This window comes from Diospyros lotus, chromosome 14, assembly GCF_014633365.1.
Source record: "Diospyros lotus cultivar Yz01 chromosome 14, ASM1463336v1, whole genome shotgun sequence".
Taxonomy (NCBI): Eukaryota; Viridiplantae; Streptophyta; class Magnoliopsida; order Ericales; family Ebenaceae; genus Diospyros; species Diospyros lotus.
The window spans coordinates 34,253,728-34,273,205 of record NC_068351.1 but is presented as its reverse complement, the minus strand read 5'-3'; the positions used below and the strand labels follow the sequence as shown (position 1 = coordinate 34,273,205).

Genomic DNA, 19,478 nt, shown 5'->3' with positions numbered 1-19,478 from the left:
CATTTTTCTGAATTGGGGGGTACCGATAAGACCTACTGTTGACAGGTTCCGTGTTGGGTTTGAGATGGATGGAATGGTCAAATAATCCAGTTGAGGGCAAAGATTTGGGTTCGACAAAAAGATCCTCATAGTCTAACAAGAATTTATTAATAGTTTCTAAGTAATGTACCTGGTCCGAACCCCCTTGTGGCATGCTAACAGTCAGGCCAATCTCGTTTTGAACCTCCATCCCTTTCTCTATGGCCATCATCGAGAAGAATTGGGCCAGCTGATTCCACCTTCCTTTGAACACTCTTTGTATCCGTTTTCCTAAAATCATTTTACAAGTTCCAGCTTCCTTTTCACCCTATAAAGTCATCCTCCTACCCTCCTTCTCAAAGGACACTTCCATTTTGTTAAAATCAAAGTTGATGGGGCTAACCCCCTTCATCCAATCCACCCCAAGGACTACATCACAACTTCCTAACTGCAACAATCTTAAATCCACCTCAAACTTTTCTCCCTACATTTCCCAGCAAAAATTGTTACACGACGACTTGCCCAATACCTTTTGGCCGTTGGCTACTGTTACACTTAAGGGAAGTGTCTCGGCCAACTAACAATTCAACCTTCAAGCCGTGCTTTCATCAAAGAAGCTATGGGTGCTCCCACTATCAATCAGGATCATGAGGTTACCTCCTTTGGCTTGTCCCTCCACCTTGATGATTTTGTTGTTAACTACTCCTTTTAAGGCATGGATGGAAATCTCTCCATTATCTTCCCCTTCTAGGCCTTCACAATCTCCATCCTCCGTCTCCCTTTCTTCCTGGATATCATCCCCTTCTAGTAGTAGGATTTGTCTTTTACATTGATGTCCAACGTGGTATTTATCCCCACGATGGAAGCAGAGGCCAGCTATTTGCCTCTGTTCTCTCAATTGATCTCCATACGGCAGTGAGATGGCGCCCACTCCACCTCTACTCCCACTGCTTACCTTCACTGGCTCTCTAGCGTAACCTCTTCCCCCGGGTTAGAGGCTCCCGCGACCACTCCTCTTGTTTGCTGCCTCTGTTTTTTTAATAATGCCTCCACTACTAACTCCTGTAAGCGAGCACTCTCTACTGCTTGCTCCACCGTTTGGGGCCTTGAACTTTGACCATCGGTCTCAGCTCCTCGTTGAGTCCACTCAGATAGCTGGACACAAAATGTCTCAGATAGGTGGGGATTATGCTGAAGCATGAGAGACCTTAGCTCCTCGAATCGCACCTGATATGTCTCCACACTACCGGTTTGTTTGAGTTTGTTGAATTCCTCTATGACATCCACGATGCTCCTCTCCCTGAACCTTTCACACACTTTCTCCGAAAATTCTTCCCAAGTACAATTCCTTCTCCGCCTTATGCATCCTTGATACCAGGCATCAGCCACCTCATTGAAATAAGCGGATGCCAGCAACACTCTCTGTCCGTCAGGAATGTTATACCAATCAAACATTCTTTCACATGTCCGTAGCCACCATCTGGGATTCACTTCGTCGAATGTGGGAATGTCTACCCGAGGCATGGGAAATCCTGGTTGGTGGATATTACCCTGACCATTCCTTTCCCCGTGGATTAATCCTTCCAACTCGTCCTCGGGTTCTACTCCTATCTCCATAGCTCCATGACCACCCGATTCCCTTAAAGAATCGGTTCTGTTCTCTCCCTAGGAGGAAATTCAGGAGATATACTTACTTGGTTCTGGCAACCAAACATTAACATGAACTACTGCATTTGGGCAATCAGATCCTCTCGTACCCGCATTATGGAGCCTTCAAGTCTACGCTCCAGTCCTTCCATGGAGCTCTCTACCTTTCGATCCATTGCGACAATCGCTTCGTGACTCTGGTTAGCTCCTAACTCCAATTGTTCTATCCGATTGTGGGTGTCGGACATAGTCAAGCTGAACTATTGTACTTGCGTCTCCAATGCCTTCATTCAAGTGCCTTCCGCCATCGCCTTAATCCTAGCTCGGCCGAGGATGGTGGCTCTGATATCAATTTGTCACAACCTGGTTTGCAACAAGTTGGTTTTAGCTCCGAATAAGAATAAGAGCAGATTGAGAAGGATAGAAGAATGAGACAGGGAGGAAGAATAGAAAGAAATGGGAAGGAAATGAGATGTAGAAGGAAATTCTGATTCAATTCATAGATGCCTTCTCCAGAGAACCTTGGAGAGGATATATACTAGCTGGAGGTAGGGTAAGTCTGTCAGAGAAGATTCCCTCCCTCAGGCGATTACAACAGCTTTAGTTAATCATTTACAGCATTTCTGTTAACTCCTTTATTTCCTCATTTAGACCCTACATTTTACAATATTACATTACATACTACTCCCCTAGGGTCATGACATTGATGGCCAAGAATTAGTGGTCTTAACCGATAGTGGGGCTTCCCACAACTTCATAGCTGTTGAATTGGTGCAGAAGTTGAGGCTGTTTTAGACTCAAACATGAGGTTATGGAGTGATCATGGGGTCAGGCATGGTCATTCAAGGGGCTGGAATGTGTAAAGGGGTTACTCTAATGCTGCAAAATGTTGAGGTAGTTGAGGTTTTTCTACCATTAGAGCTAGGAAGCTCATATGTAATTCTCGAAATGAAGTGGTTAGCCACGCTTGGGGAGACCCAAGTAGATTGGGGCTCATTAGTTATGAAGTTTAGGTTGGGGAGTATGACGATAACACTGCATGGGGACCCCAACCTCAGCAAAACATTGGTAACCTTGAAGTCAATGATGAAGGCATTCCAAGAAAACGGAGGAGTGTTGTTGGAGTTGAGAAGTTTGATAGCAAAGGACAAAAGAGTGGGAGAGGTGGTTGATAGGGATTTGCAGGAGTTGCTGGCAGATTTTAAGGAGGTGTTTGAAAAGCTTTGTGGGCTGCCCTCACACCGGAAGAGGGATCACATGATTATGTTGCAATCCAAAGTCCCTCCGATAAGCGTACAGCCCTACTATTACCCCCATCTCCAGAAAAATGAGATTGAGAAGCTAGTTCAAGAAATGTTGGCAGTATGTCTTATCAGCCCGAGTATCAGTCCAATTTTCCAACCCTATGTTGCTGATCAAGAAGAAGGATGGTGGCTGGAGATTTTGTGTGGACTATAGGGCTTTAAACAAGGTAACAATTCCCGATAAATTTTCCATTCCCGTCATTGAAGAGTTATTGGACGAACTACATGGGGCTGTTGTTTTTTTTAAGCTAGACTTGAAATCAGGATATCATCATATATGAATAGCACCTAATGACATTCCGAAAACTGTTTTTCGCACCCATGAGAGTCATTACGAACTCTTAGTTATGTCGTCTAGTTTAACCAATGCACCTGCCACTTTTCAATCCCTAATGAATGAGATTTTTAAGGAGCACTTGAGACGATTCATTTTGGTGTTTTTTTATGACATTCTAGTCTACAGTAAGAATATGAGTGAACACAAGAAACATTAGAGGTGTGTATTAGGGGTCCTAACTGCTCACCAGTTATATGCTAATAATAAGAAGTGTATGTTCGAATAGTGGGAGATTGGGTATTTAGGGCACGTTATCTCCCAAGAAGGTGTGGTTGCTGATAATGCTAAAGTGCAAATGGTGTTGGAATCATAGTTACCTAGTTCATTCTTCTCCCTTAAGAACCACGAACTAGTTTGTGTGTCCCAGTTTGCAATGCATTTTCGAATTGGTTCGTAGCGGTGCGCGCACTGGGACACTACAATGAATGAACCGGAGCTGAAAGTATACCAACTGCCAAACATACCAACAACAGCCACCGGCAAAGAAGAGAATCATAGAAGAGAAGAGAAAACATATCAACTGCCAAATAAGTCAGCAACTGCCACCAACAACCGATTCCTCATCTGGTCAATCACAACGTCCAACGACGTGTTTCCAACCAAATCATCGTCTCAAACGATCGGCAACTCCTCCAAGATAGCAGTAAGAAATAAAGAAGTGAGCGAGGCTGCAAGAAAGGGACGAGGGTTTGCAGAGCAGCAGAAGGGCAGAGGCGAGAGCAAGAAATGGGGGTGGGTTGGTGGGCGCAAATTGGGGGTTGGGCTATTGGTAAAAAATAATTTTTTTACCCTATAAATTTAAATTTAATTGTAGGTCATAAATCCACCCCTAGAAACAGAATTTTTGCTCCAAATAAGAAATTAAGAGTTGAAAATGAGGGGTCAATAACTTCAACAGCTATGAGACAGTGGCAGACAAGCCACTAAATACGTTCATTACTAGCCACTAAATATTTAACACTACTTCTCTTCTCCATAAGCAGAGTACCAACATTTTTTGTTTTTCAAAATTTTAACTTAATTAAAAAATAAAATAAAATAAATAATGTTCTTAAGCAACAAAAATAACAATGCAACGTAGAAAGTTGTTATCAATTTATAAATTTATATCAATGGCAAAACAAATATTTATAAATTTATACATATATCTGATCATCCAATATTATCCTTACTTTTAATTCTATTCAAATTATTATTACTATTATTACAATGATGTAATTATTATTATTTGATAATGTAAAGAACAAACTAAGCAAACGTACCACGTCCCAAAATAGTGCACCATCTAAGCCTACCCCCTACATACCACATATCTAGCTAGGTGACGTACCATGTACCCGAATTCGTACCACGAACCAAAGCATCCTGCATTCCTGGTAACTTTGGTTCCATCCATCCAACCTCCATCTTATGTTGAGGAGTACTTGATACATGTGATAGGACGTTAAGATCTAAAATGTTGTGGGAGATAGTTTTGATTGGTTTTATGATATAGGGGTGTTTGAGGTTGCTCACATCTCACTTTATGAACCAGAATTGACAATGGATTTATTAATGATCAGTAATTGAAGATCAATATGATGACACTAAGGACATTGAAGTTGGTTTCCATTGAGCTTAGGGATGTGCATTTTTTGCATATATTTTTTATGGCATTGTGTTAGATGATTGTTAATGACTTGACGAAAGTGACATTTTTTAATTCTTGGTTAATTTATTATGGAGTGTTCTATGAATATATTAGCTCGCTTTATCATTTCTTATGGAATGTGATTATCATGAAAAATTGTGATTATTATGGCATGTTTTTTTATGAATATATTAATTTGATCTTTAGCCAAATTACTTAAGGAAAGTTATAAATGACATGCAATGAATTACAAGAGCTCTATAAGACCGCAGGCACACAACAAGTTATGTAATGCAACAAAATCATTTCCATCAACAAAGTACCTAAGGTCACTACGCAAACACCATTGGTAGAAATTCACCCTTTTTGGATTGAATTCAATACTAGAACAGTAGAAAAATCAGTGTTTACAAGGATTACAGCAATTGCTAGGATGAGTATAAGCTAAAAACAACCGATCGGCCTATTCGAGAGGGCCTTTTCTCTCCCCACGACAGTTGTCCAGATTTTTCTCCCCTTCTCTCTCCTTATATACCTTCTCTTCATTCCGTTGCAGCCACGTGAAGGAATATTCTTCCCCTAACCACTTTGGACTCTTCTACACCTTACTCAATTTCCTTGGCTACCCTTGATTTTCCCCCTTGATTCCCCCCTCCTTTTACGCCTCTGATAGGTATGAATAATGGGGGCCCTAACATTACCCCTGCCCAAGAGACACTCCTTGTCCTCAAGGTGGAATTCAAGAAATTGTTGTTGTATCGGATGGTAGGGCTCCCAAGTTGCCTCTAGGGGTGGCAACCCCTTCCATTGGATTAGAACATCAAGGTTTCTCAAATTCTTCCCTATCCCCGACCTTACTCCCAACAAGAATTCCGGTTCCACCTTCATCTCCAACTCAGCAGTGAGCTGGTCTGGAATTTTTGCCATCTCTTGCACTACTCCTTCTGCCTTGCGAAGTTGGGAGACATAGAAGACAGGGTGGATCGCGCAGGAAGGTGGTAGGGATAGCTTGTATGCCACCTTCCTGATCTTCTTCTCCACAGCAAAGGGCCCATAAAATTTTGGTGACAGTTTCTCGTTCTCCCTAGCAGCCAACGTCTTCTGTCGGTAGGGGCAAATTTTCACATAAACCAATTCACCGACCTCAAAGTGCACTTCTCATCACCTTATATCTGCTAAATTCTTCATTCTTGCCTGCGCTCGTCGCAATTGAGCCTGTAGCTCCTCCAAAGCTGCACCCCGCTCCAACAATTGCTGCTCGATTGCTGAAATCGTCATGGTTCCTTTCTCATAACGTAGCAATGGGGGAGGTTCATGCCCACAGACTATTTGAAACGGAGTTAGTTTTGAGGAGACATGAAAATAGGTATTATACCAATATTCTGCCCAAGGAAGCCAACTGTGCCACGCCTTGGGTTTGGAGGAGGAAAAACATCGAAGATACGTCTTCAAAGTGCGTTTTAAGACCTCAATTTGACCATTGGACTAAGGGTGGTATAAGGTGTTACTATTCAACTGAGTGCCTTGCAACCTGAATATTTCTTCCCAAAAATGGCTTTATCTCTATCAGAAATGATCGAGTTTGGAACTCCATGCAACCAAACAATCTCTTTCACGAAGACTCATGTTATGCTGGTTGTTGTAAATGGGTGTCTTAGAGCAATAAAATGTCCATATTTACTGAGTCGATCCACCACCACTAAGATAGAATCCCTCCCCACTTATTTGGGAAACCCTTCGATGAAATCCATGGATACATCTTCCCAGATTTGACGAGAGACTAGAAGGGGCTGCAGCAACCCTCCCGGTAATAGCGCCACATTTATTTTGTTGGCACACAGGGCAATGTCTAACATATCGCTGAATGTCCCACTTCATCCTCGTCAAATACACATTGACTAATATCCTCTTAGAAGTCTTGGGAAACCCAAAGTGGCCCCCAATCTGTCCATTATGTCCTTCCTTTAACATCAGAGGAATGAGCGTGGAGCCCTTAGAGGGAGATACAATTTCCCTTTGTACAGCAACTGCCCATCCATCCATGCAAACTCGAGTCTGTTCGTAGGATTTTCCAGCACCTCCCTAATAATTTCCTAAAGTGTGTCATCTTCATTAACCTCCTTTTTGAGCTGGTCCAACTGCAATACTCGAGGAATGATGAGGGTCAAAAGCGTGGCAGGTGAATGGAGGCGGGAGAGGGCATTTGCAGCTCGATTCTCCATCCCCAAGCGATATTGGATCTCAAAGTTGCAACCCATCAGTTTCACAACCCACTTTTGGCACTCCGGACTGACTAACTGTTGTTCCATCAAGAATTTAAGGCTTTGTTGAACAATACTTATAATAAACCTTCGACATAATAAATAATGTCTCCACTTCCTCACAGCGAAAACTATTGCCATCAACTCCCTCTCATACACCGACTTGTTTCGACCATTGGGATTTAAGGCATGACTAAAGAAAGTAATAGGTCGCAGCCCCTACATCAGGACTGCCCCCAATCCATGCCCTGACGCGTCTGTCTCCACGATGAATTCCTTAGAAAAGTCCGGTAAAGCCAACACCGACAGTTCTATCATCGCCCTTTTAAGAGATTGGAAAGCTTGTTCCATCTTCTCATCCCAAGAGAAATTATCTTTCCGTAGGCGATCTGTCAATGGCCACGCAAGCTTGCCATAATTCCTTACAAACCTCCGATAATACCCTGTAAAGCCCAAAAATCCTCAAAGTTCTTGCAATGACTTGGGCTAGGACATTCCAACCAAAGTTACCAGGAACACGGTATGCTTTAGTTCATGGTACGAGTTCGAGTACGTTTTACATCACCTAGCTAGATATGTGGTACGTGTAGGCTTAGTTGGTGCGCTATTTTGGGATGTGGTACGTTTGAAAATTTTGCTCGATTAGTTCTTTACATTATCAAATAATAATAATTACATCATTGTAATAATAGTAATAATAATTTGAATAGAATTAAAAGTGAGTAAGGATAATATTGGATGATTAGATATATGTATAAATTTATAAATATTTGTTTTGCCATTTATAGAAATTTATAAATCGATAACAACTTTTTACATTGCATTGTTATTTGTGTTGCTTAAGAACATTATTTATTTTATTTTTATTTTTTTGATTGGCGAACATTATTTATTGACTTATGTTTAATTAAATCGAAATTTTGAAAAACAAAAAATGTTGCATTGGTACTCTGCTTATAGAGAAGTAGTGTTAAATATTAGTAGGTAGTAATGAACATATTTAGTGGCTTGTTTGTCACTATCTCATGGTTGTTGGAGTTATTGACCCCTCATCTTCAACTCTTAATTTCTTATTTGGAGCAAAAATTTTGTTTCAAGGGGCGGATTTATGGCCCACGATTAAATTTAAATTTATAGGGTAAAAAAAATATTTTTTACCAATAGCCCAACCCCCAATTTGCGCCCACCGAGCCACCCCCACTTTCTCGCTCTCGTCTCACCCCTGCCCTTCTTTTGCTCTGCAAACCCTTCTCCCTTTTCTCGCTCTCGCCTCTGCCCCTCTCGCTCACTTAATCCGTGGCTCACTCTTGCTCACCCTCGGTTGCGGCCTCTCTCTCGCTCTCGCAGCCTCACTCACTCCTTTATTTCTAGCTGCTATCCTGGAGGACTTGTCGGTCGTCAAAGACGCTAATTTAGCTGGAAGCACGTTGTTGGACATTGTGATTGACCAAACGAGGAATCGGTTGCTGGTGGCGGTCACTAACTTATTTGGCAGCTGATATGTTTTCTCTTCTCTTCCATGATTCTCTTCTCTGTCGATGGCAGTCGCTGGTATGTTTGGCAACTGGTATATTTTCAGCTCCAGTTCGTTGATTGAAGCGTTCCAGTGCGCGCACTGCTACGAACCAATTCGCAAATGCACCGCGAACTGGGACACACAAACCAGTTTGTGGTTCTTAAGGGAGGAGAATGAACCAAGTAACTATGGATGGAACTAAACAAAGTTTTTAAAAGTGCATTATGACTCCCAAGCATGTCCAATTCTGGGACACACATCCCCATACATCCAAGCCACGTGCTCAATAAATAATCTGCCATGCGTGTCCTTGTACATGGACACACATGAAGTGTCCACTCCACTACCTGTCGGTTGTGTCACCCTTAGTACAAGGGCATACTTTCTTGGTAGCAATTCACTTATTTAGTCCAAGGGCATGTAACAATGCTTCACATAAGTTTTTTCACAAGAACCTGTATTAAGCTCTCTACCCCTTATTCTTCTTATTCTTCTTTTTCCCCAACTGATTAAGTCTGCATAGTAAGAAAAGTGTGGGCTCCCCCAACTCACTGCTATCCCTATCCACACTCCACCACCACTACCACCCAACTAAAATCAAGGCCAATAATTCACAGATATCAGCTATAGCAAGACCAGTATATTGCACCTAAACACCCTCAAACATCAAATTGTGCATGACAAGTAAATTCAATTCTCTTAAGTTGGGTAACTAAAAATCAAATCTTATACAGAATTTACAAAGCCAAAGAAAAAAATGAACAGACACAAAATGACTCAAAGCTTATTCAGTGTCCAAAACAAAATTGATTAAAATTATTCACCAAGCAAGGCAACAGTAAAATTGTTACTCAAAAGAATTATATAGTAACATATGAAAATGCTCCAGTTACGCAGTAGGCAGCCACAAAAGAATATTAAAATCTTACAGATTCCAACCAGCATTATGAGTTAAAAAAACCCAATGACAGGAAGATATTATTCACAGTTATCTAAGCAAGCTCTATTTCCTTTCACCAGAGAAATACATTTCATCTCTCAAAGCATTTACGTTACATTCAAGGTCCTTAAGACTGGTCCTATACTTTCCGTACCACCCAAAAGTTACACAACATTCCAGTGCCAAATATATCCTGACTTCTAAATATGGAAAAATGAGTAATGCAATTAAAACATGGAAGAATATCTCGCCTTCAACCATAATATCCTTGTTTCTGAGAAATACGATCTTTCAACTTTTTAGTTGTATGTTTATAGATCAGGATACTACCCATCAAAGCAACAATCAAGAAATTGACTAAAAAGGACAGCAAAGAATGTAACAAGAAAAAATGTTGTTACCTCCTTTCTCCAGCTAACATACTTGAAGTCATTCTCAAAATGCAACTCCAAGGTCATCAAACCAAACTTTTCCAATGCCTGTAGTGAAAAAGCACAAGTAAACTCAATCGAACAAAGAAATATTACATCAAAGAAAATGTTGTGTGCGCAACAACAATTTAAGGGCTCCATGTCAATGTTATTAAAGGCGCAAGGCGAGGCACGCGCCCATAGTTCTGAAAGGCGCAGCGAGGTGCAAAGGGTCCTGGAGGCTGAGGCGCACGAGGCGAGGCGCACCTTTGCGAAGCAAGGCACACCTTTTAGAAAAAAAAAACTCAAAATCTTGTAAAATCATAAAAAAAAACTATCAAATTATCAATAATAACACATGCATATTATTAATGATTCATTATCTTCAAATTCTAAACTAACAACATCAAAGTTGATTCATTCATCATGCAAATTCTAAACTAGAAACATCATCAAAATTCAAACTTATAGTCTCAAACTCAAACAAGTACCAATCATCATGCAAAGTTCTAAACAAACATATAAACACTACAAGTCCACAATCAATAAAGAAGTTTTAATCATCATCATCATCATACCCTTCACCAAATTGAAAATCATCATCTAACGGTGCCATATTTCGCTCATCCTTGTTATTCTTCTTCTTTTGCATGTACTCTCCAATCTATTGTTTCACTAATGGAGGACATTTTGTACAAGCTTTAGTACTCTCCACAATCAATAAACACTACAAGTCCACAATCAAGAAAATGTTTTACACATGCTGGAACCGAGAAGAGGGGAGGCTGGAGAGGAGAGGAAGAGAGGATGCAACCGCGGCTAGCTTTCATGAGGGGCGCCTCTCGCCTCAACGCCTCACCTTGCAAGGCGAGGGCCTCATTGAAATCGCCTTGCCTCAGCCTAGGCGAGGCGCCAAACTGGCGCCTTGCGCCTAGGCACGCCTTTAACAGCTATAGGCGTGCCTGATGGAAATAGGCACATGCTAACTAAAAAAAATAATAATATATATCCTAGTTAAAGAATGAGGTATAAAATAGGTCATAACTCCTAATAACATATTTCCAAACATGTATCAAAGAAATTAAGAAATTCAACAAACACTAATGAAAAGAACAATAAAAAATACCAGAAGATGCAATCTAAAAATCTTTAAGTCAACTTAAATTAAATCTTAAAACAATTTATAAGCTTTAAATCTTAATCAAGATTAACTAATTATGCATTTTAAATAATCTAAAAAACATCCTCATCATCAAGATAAAACATTTCCATATTTTCATCATTAGAAGTAGAGATGGCAAAATGGGCCCGGCCCGACGGGCTGGCCCGTTGGGGCCCGGCCTGGGACCGGGCTAGGGCCAGCAGTTTGCTGGCCCATTTAAGGCCCGACCGATTTGGCCCGGCGGGCCAAATGGTGGCGGACCGGGCTGGCCCGCTTGGCCCGCCGGCCCGTTAATTGCCCACAAAACCCCCCACCCTCAGCCTCGCCTCTCGCCCTCGCCCTAACCCTCTGCCTCGCCCTCGCCCTCGCCCTCGCCCTCACCCTCGTCTCGCCCTCTGTCACCCTCGCCCTCTGTCGCCCTCCCCCTTTGCCTCGCCCTCGCCCTCGCCCTCACCCTCGTCTCGCCCTCGCTCGCGCCCCTCGCTCTCTCCCTCACTAGCCCTCTGTCTCGCCCCTCGCTCGCGCCCTCGCTCGCCCTCGCCCTGGCCCGCGCCCCTCGCTCTCGCCCTTGCTCACCCTCTGTCTCGCCCTCGCCCTCGCTCGCCCTCTGTCTCGCCCTCGCCCTCGCCCGCGCCCGCGCCCCTCGCTCTCGCCCTCCAGAAATTATGGTATCAAACCAAAAAAAAATAAAAAATTTGGGCGGGCCCGTTTGGCCCACAGGCCCGTGGCGGGCTGGGCTAGGGCCAGCAATCTGCTGGCCCGTTTTTAAGCGGGCCGATTTGGCCCGCGAGCCAGGCCGGGCCGACCCGTTTGCCATCTCTAATTAGAAGCATCATTTATAATATCTTCTTCCATATCATCTCCCTCTCCATCTTCATCTAGTTCAAATTCAATTGGAGCATTTGAAGTAGTAGCCCTTTTACTCATTATCAAATTTGTAGTTGAAGCAATAAATTTAAACCCTAAACAATAAAAAATTAAATAAAGTAATAAACAGTAAAATAAAAACCCTAAAAAATAGTTAAAAAAGCCCAGGCACACCTAAGCCCAAGGCGCCTTGGGCCTAGGCACGCCTTGATGGTCTACACCTGCCTAGAAGCATTTCAGGCGCCCAAGGTGAGCCTTTAATAACATTGCTCCATGTTAGTTATATATAGCATGGCATATTCCACAATAGGAGGCAATTTGATGAAGCAACTGGTGATTTAGTTTTAGTAGATGCCATGAAACGTGAGCTTTTCTCATAGATATGTCATAATGCTTTGTTTTAAATGTTTTCATGGTTTCAATAAGTAGATTAGACTCTGCTTACCTCAACAATATACAAACAATTAAGTTTTAGAGAGTTTCTACTTTTTTTTCTATGACTACGCGGTTGAATGCGAAAACACCAATGAAAGCTAAATAAATACAACATGATACAAGGAGCCATGAGCCAAAAGGCACTAGGAAGCTTGAAATATTGTTGTTTATGCATAAATCATAACAGAACAATAACAATAACATCACAAGTCTTAATCCCACAAGGTGAAGTTACACATATGAATTTAGCAATGACTATATGCTGGTACACTATATCAGCAATAATAATAACGAGGAAAAAATGAAAAAAAGATGTCGTATGCAAGTGCACATATTATAATTGTTAAGGTAGCATGCCAAAACACTTTCAAATCAATAAATTGTATACCCATATCTCTCAATTTAGAGATAAAGTCTCTATATAGACCTCTAATGGCTAGCCTAGTGAGGTGGCAATTGAACATCCAACCTCTACCTACAAGGACTAAGTGAATCCCAAAGATATCAAGCCATGTAGAGGTAACTCTATGTATCAACCTCATGAAGAAACATATGGATCTCCATAATTTCTCTTTAGAATCAAAGTCCCCATCTCTACCTTGGGGATTGAATTCTCTATGATGTTTCTCCAAGAGGTAGCCCTCACAAGGTGGCATGCCACCTTTCATAATCTATCCTTCTAGGGATTGAGAATTAATTAACATCACAACACATCCTTGCTTTAACTAATAGAACTCTTCACTTGGGTGTCTAACTAACTTGTTTCACCCCATGTGCAAAAGCAAGGTCCCCAATCATGCCACTCCCATTACTAGAAGTTCTCTATGAGTTAACTCCAACCTTGATAGCTTAGGCTGAGATAGAGCCATAGTCTCCATCTACATGAATTGGACAAGCCTTTGGATTGAAAGCTAAAGCTACAAGTTTTCTTAAGACCTTGCTCCTCCCTCAAGGGATCTCGGTCTTCATCAATTACAAGAAAAAAATCCAATATTCAATGAGATCCTTCCATTAATCCCATGACCACAATGTGGCGTTATTACCACCATTATTTCTATAATTCTTATTTCGCCCCATTAATAAAGTGTTGAGCCACATCCAATTGATTGTCTCTTGGCCTTCATCATAATGGCACAAGACCCCATTACAAAATTAAAAAAAAAAAAAGTAGCCTTGAAGTCACCAAAACTCCCTCCTCATTATAGTGTAGGGCAAAATTAATTGAGCACCGCACCAACTCCAAGTTGTCGCATCCTCTTCTCAGTCTACTAGAGAACACTCAATATTTTGCCAATTAAGTGGGAGTGTTTCTTGACCCTGCTTTCAAGGATCTCCTAAACTTCTTCCACAGTCTTAAGTGGTTAAAACTATTGCATGGAATTACAAATTATTGCTTAACAGCAATAATGCAACAGTAAAAACCATTTAATGGCCATTTTTATAATGGAAAAATTGGAATCACATTTTATTCTCTGATACATTGCAGTAATGTGTTGGCAATGGCTGTTGTGGCATTTGCATTATTAGAAATTCCGCATCTTTCTTGTCGTACATCCATAAAGGATTTCTGTTTGGTAGTGAGGCAAATGATGATGGAAACTGACACTTTGGTTGGCATGTGATGCAAAGTTTTTGTTCTACACGTCATACCTTCCAGGTTGGAAAATAATGAGGTATTGTATCTTTTTCATTTATTTTGGAGGTCTAGCATGCTTTATAAGGCAACCAGTTTTGTGCTTTCTCAACAGCTTTACACTTCTATCCTGGCATCTAGTGTGGCAGGGTGTGGGCAGACATGGACTCCAATACATTGCACTCAAAAATGGTGCAGACCTTTGAACCAGGATCAGGCTTGGGTGCATTTAGCTCACCAAGATGATGATTCATCCATACCCCAGCTACCTTTAATTTATATATCTACTCTTTGGCCCCTCCAACAATGAATGTCACCCCCTGCCCCTGCTTATCATATCGTGTCCTAAATTCTCAGCATATCTTTTTTCTGCAAGCAAGGTCTCAATGTTTTTACACTTTTATCAATTTTTTCTCACAAAACCAAAAATGAAAATAAAGGCAAAAATAAAGAAACTAAAGCAATAGATATCTAACCCTATCAATCTCAGCAAGAAAAATTCTTTATATATTTTATTCCTACGTTGAAAAATACATTACACGCTCCATGCTCAGCGCTTAGTCCTTTTACAAAGAGAAAAAAAAAATCAACGTACTTATTTTTTGAAACACTTGGCCTGAAAAATGAACCTTGAGAACCAATTTATTTTATACTAGGGTCAAATATTGGTGATGACCAAAAAGATGGTGCAAATATCTTTTTACTTTTGGTCAGGACACTCTAGGAGGATCTTTATGCACATGGAATAATGTGATGGTCCTTAAATTTACATCATCATCCACCGCACCTCATCCGAACCAATTTAGAGTTGGTGGCACAATATTTATAATATCAATTAACTTCTATAAGTCACATTGACAATAACAATCCACGAAAAAGAATAATGTGACAAATTTTACACCAGATGCCCTTCGTGACACAATTATCTAGCAAGGGAATGATGAGATAAAGTTTCAATACCATCTTCATATGGAAAAGTTGGTGAATGAAGATAATTGATATGGTAATGTTCCATCACATAGTTGATATTGTAAAGGCAATCTGTACAACATTGAAATACAACTCTCCTCAAATTCTACAATGAAAATAAATTTCTAGCAGACTCATTTCACTTAAGCATAAGTTGGCCATATGAATAGCCTTCTTACACTCAACATTTCTACCTAATTTGCAATCTTGTTTCAAGATTCCATGATTTAGGAAACAAACTTTAGCATTATAGTATTGCAAGAGTGTACAGGACTAGTCATGGGCCATTTAGAATTCATGTAGGAAAAAGAATAAAAAGGAAAATGTAATCGGGAAGAAAAAAGGATAAGACACTTAGAGAGAGGGCTTGAGAAGATCTACATGTATATTGGCATACTTACAGCAGAAGGACAAATAAGAGAATTTTAGAAGGGCATGCATGCATAACTGCATCTTTGTTCTATCATATTTGATAGGTAGGGATGAGTAACAATGCCCACATCCTCTTGACTATTATCCTCTTCTCCTCTGAGTCCTCTCCCTTTTACTCCATCCCTGTCTCTTTCCTTTCTTGCATCCTAGCATTTCCTTTTAACTCTTAATATATTTTCAACTCAATTCAACAGGACTTCATTAGCTCGCATAATATTTGGTGTGTGCTACATGACTCTTGCCTCTCTTTCCATATTGGAAAAAATATGCCAACAAAGCCTAAGTATGCATCTAGTCTTCAGGTACTCACATAATAGACCCTCATCCCTAGATGAAACACCCATGCCTCTATTTGAATCTGGTGCACTGGTATATATATTGCTCTATGCTACTGAATCACAGAATTTTTGGGTTAAAAACTTTGAAACAGGAAATTATATTAAATGCTGGCAATTAATCACGGCACAGTAAACTTACATGAATGATTCATTGCAATAGAATAGAAGCAATCAATTCGATCATATTGTTGTTTACTTGCAAAAAAGAGAGCATATAATTTAACACAAACATTTGCTATACAAGTTAAGGACGTCTAACTAACACATACACACACACAATAAAAGGAATTGGAAGAGGATGTAGTTCAGCATTTCAGCCTAGAGACTTTCTCTGTTTAACCATATGTAAAAGTACATCTTTATGCATACAGCATATCCATAAAGGCATATGGTGCATTCTGAACCCCTGGTTGCTAGTTCTCTTTGGTGTCCCAATTTCCCAACCCTAACGAATCTATTTCCATATCACTACTGAAGCACAGCAGCACAATTGCCCACCAAAATACTTCATTTCCAAAATCATATGAAATGTCATAATTTAATCACCACATGTCAACTTACTGAATGATCCATCAAATAAATATGTAAGCAGTAAGTTGAATCATACTGCTTACTTTTTTCTTTTACAAAGTAATATAATAGAAGACGAAGGGCACATAACCGTACTGTTTATTATCCAAAAGGGAACATACAATTTTACAGAAATAGCAAACACTGGTGCTATGATGAAAGACAGGTCAAATTGGAAGAACATAATTCAAACTGGAAATCCAAGCACGACAATTTAGAAAAAAAAAAAAAAAAACATGGGTACGGGGTACGCGTTCCTAATATATTGCATCAGATAGTATGTCCCGGTTGTTTTAGTCTAATCCCAATAGGTCAGGCACGCGTTGTTCCAAACGAACAACTCCTCATATGTTACGTATCGGAGAACTACATCTCTATGTGTACGTCACGCCTCCATAGGGTTCTGCGTTACAAACCCTAAATCTGAACAATTTCAGTGTCAGATGAACGAATTGCATCATTCACACACATACCTAAAATAGCGAAACGTGTCACCGGGGAGGGAAGGATAGGCTGAGCCGGATCGATCGGATAAGCGGAGGTCACGCTCCGATCTGTATTTCCGTGAAACGAAAGAAACGGAAAGCAAAGAGAGACAGAGAGGGAGACAGAGATGTAGAGTGACGGTGGTGATACGGAGGCGATCGTTCGTGGTTGCGGTGGGGGTGGTGGTGGCGGAAGGCGGTGGAGAGAGGGAGAGGCGATCGGAGAGGGGGGAGGCGAGAGCGAGGAAGAAAGAAAGAAGAGAGAGAGAGAGAGGGGGGGGGGGGGGGGGGAGAGAGAGAATGGCGATCGGAAGCAAAACCCGGGGCCCAAATGGTTAAACTAAAGTGGTTTCGGACTTTTGTGAGAGAAGAGAAGTCGATGAGCCTCGATCGACTCCTTTTAGCTTAATTAATTTAAGTAAATATTTTTAGACTTTATTTTTATAAAATAATATTTATTAAAATGAAAATGAGTAAGATAAGTTTGTATTAAAATAATTTATTTATAAAATTTAAAATAACTTATATAAAGAGAGAAGAAAGATAAATTTATCTAAAAAATTTAAGATAAGAAATCACATAATTTATTTTTAGATAAATTTAACAAATATAATAAAAAAAATTGCTCGAAATACTTTTTTTATTTCATTTTTTTTCGATTTATATCTTGATTAACAAATATTACCTAAGTAAATTATGCTCTATGTATATGATATGAATTTTGTTACTTTTTAGTATTTAAAGTTTTTATGACTTATTTGATATTTGAATTACGTTAAACAGTGATGAAACAAAATTAAATTCAGCATCCTAAATTTACAAAGATATATAAACTGAAATTATAATTTAATGTTCATGAAGAGAGATCGATAAGATAATTATTTTGTTTCAATATTTAACAAAAAACGAGTGAGAGAGGAACAAGGGGCAAACTCAATTCAATCTCACCTTATATATAATACATGCTAATTGACAAACACACATATACATTGCCCAACTATTAATTCAAGTAATAAAACTCAAATAAATAAATAATATAACAGTTAATTTATAGTGCCATAAAGTGATAAAGGTTCATAATCTTGGGGAGTTATAAGCTTGGGCAATGATGATCAGGAGACTAGGTAATAATGATCAAAAGACTTGTAGGTCTGAATGCAAATGATTCGAAGAGTCTTGTGGAAGATAGATGCTCGGATGAACGAGTGGCCTTTGATGATCAGATGATCGATTGAGATGAACAACTAATTAAGGACACAAGTTGATATTCCTGTGCAAGCCCTCATATACTTTAAGTTCGTTTTCGAGTGTTTTAGCGCAAAAAATAGAGTATGAAAGTCAAAATGAACTTACCTATGAGAGCTATTTATAGATAAGAGAGAGAGAGAGTGGACATGTGGCAACTATGTGATCAAATAACACCATAAAAAAAAAACTTAAAGTATATGAGGGCTGTTTATTATCAAAAAAAACTTGGGGAGAAAAAAAAAACTTGGCTGCTTATTATCAAAAAAAAGTTTATTTTTAAAGCAACATTGATAGGAAAAAGTGAATGAATCAATTGCACGAACCCTTCGTTACAAAGATTGAGATGACATGTTTTAGACACAACAATATTGATTTCTTCACAATAGTCATTGATTTTGTGCAAAGGTTTGGCATTGTGTGATAAAGAAAAAAGGTTTATCTGATTGTATTGCACTACATGTACGTAAATTATGGATAGGGCTGGTAATGGTTCGGTTTGGTTTCGATTTTTGCCAAAATCATAACCAAACCAAACTTAAATTACTAAAACCAAAACCAAACCATTACCCATTTAGTTTTAAAAATTTAAAACCATAACCAAACCATTCGGTTTCGATTTGGTTTCGATTTAACCATGATTTTTTTAGTTTAATCCATATCAACAAACAAAGACAAATAGCATTCATAAATTTTTTTGATAATTTCACAACAAACAAAGATAAATTTTAATAAAGTTACCTTATTCTTGCATAAAGTTACAAAACTTATTGGATATAAAATCACATTTCCAAACCTACAATTGTTAAAATCAATAAATTAATATGTGCATAATTAAATTGTAATTTAAGCTAAAAAAAATTAGCTACAAAAGTTAATACCTTCATCGACAACATTAATATATTCTTCGTAAATTGATGCATATCCATTTGAAATGAATGAGCCAACTCCATCTAACAAAATTATAAATATAAAAAATAAATTAATATGAAGAGAGATGAGGTAGAGAACGCGAGGCAGCGAGGGTGAGCGAGAGCAAGAGGGGCCGAGCCCTAGCGAGAGCAAGAGAGATCTAGCGAGGGCGAGTGAGAGCAAGAGAGATGCAGAGAGCGAGGGCGATTGGCGAGCTCGCGCGAAGGAGCAAGAGAAATGAGGCAGAAAATGTGAGAGAGATTGAAGGCAAGCGAGAGCATGGGCCGAGCCCTAGCAAGAGCAAGAGAGATCCAGCGAGGGCGAGCGAGAGCAAGAGACATGCAGAGAGCAAGGGCGAGGGCAGGCG

General features: G+C 39.8%; 1 protein-coding gene across 4 annotated transcripts in view; it reads right to left on the bottom strand.

Annotated features, from left to right (window-relative positions):
- The window catches only part of LOC127790854 (protein MODIFIER OF SNC1 1), a 43,209-nt gene extending 25,945 nt beyond the window's left edge, over nt 1-17,264 (bottom strand). For 3 of the 4 annotated variants that reach the window (XR_008020835.1, XR_008020836.1, XM_052320576.1), the window contains exons 1-2: nt 16,943-17,262; nt 10,055-10,132 (exon numbers count right to left, since the gene is read on the bottom strand). Coding sequence is in view for 2 of the 4 variants with exons in the window: in XM_052320576.1 (XP_052176536.1) it covers nt 10,055-10,086 (32 nt within the window). In the remaining 2 variants the exon portion in view is untranslated. Of the gene's footprint in view, nt 1-10,054; nt 10,133-16,942 lie in introns of all 4 variants that reach the window. The other variant, XM_052320577.1, reaches the window with a different exon arrangement.
- Between the last annotated feature and the right edge of the window lie 2,214 nt (nt 17,265-19,478).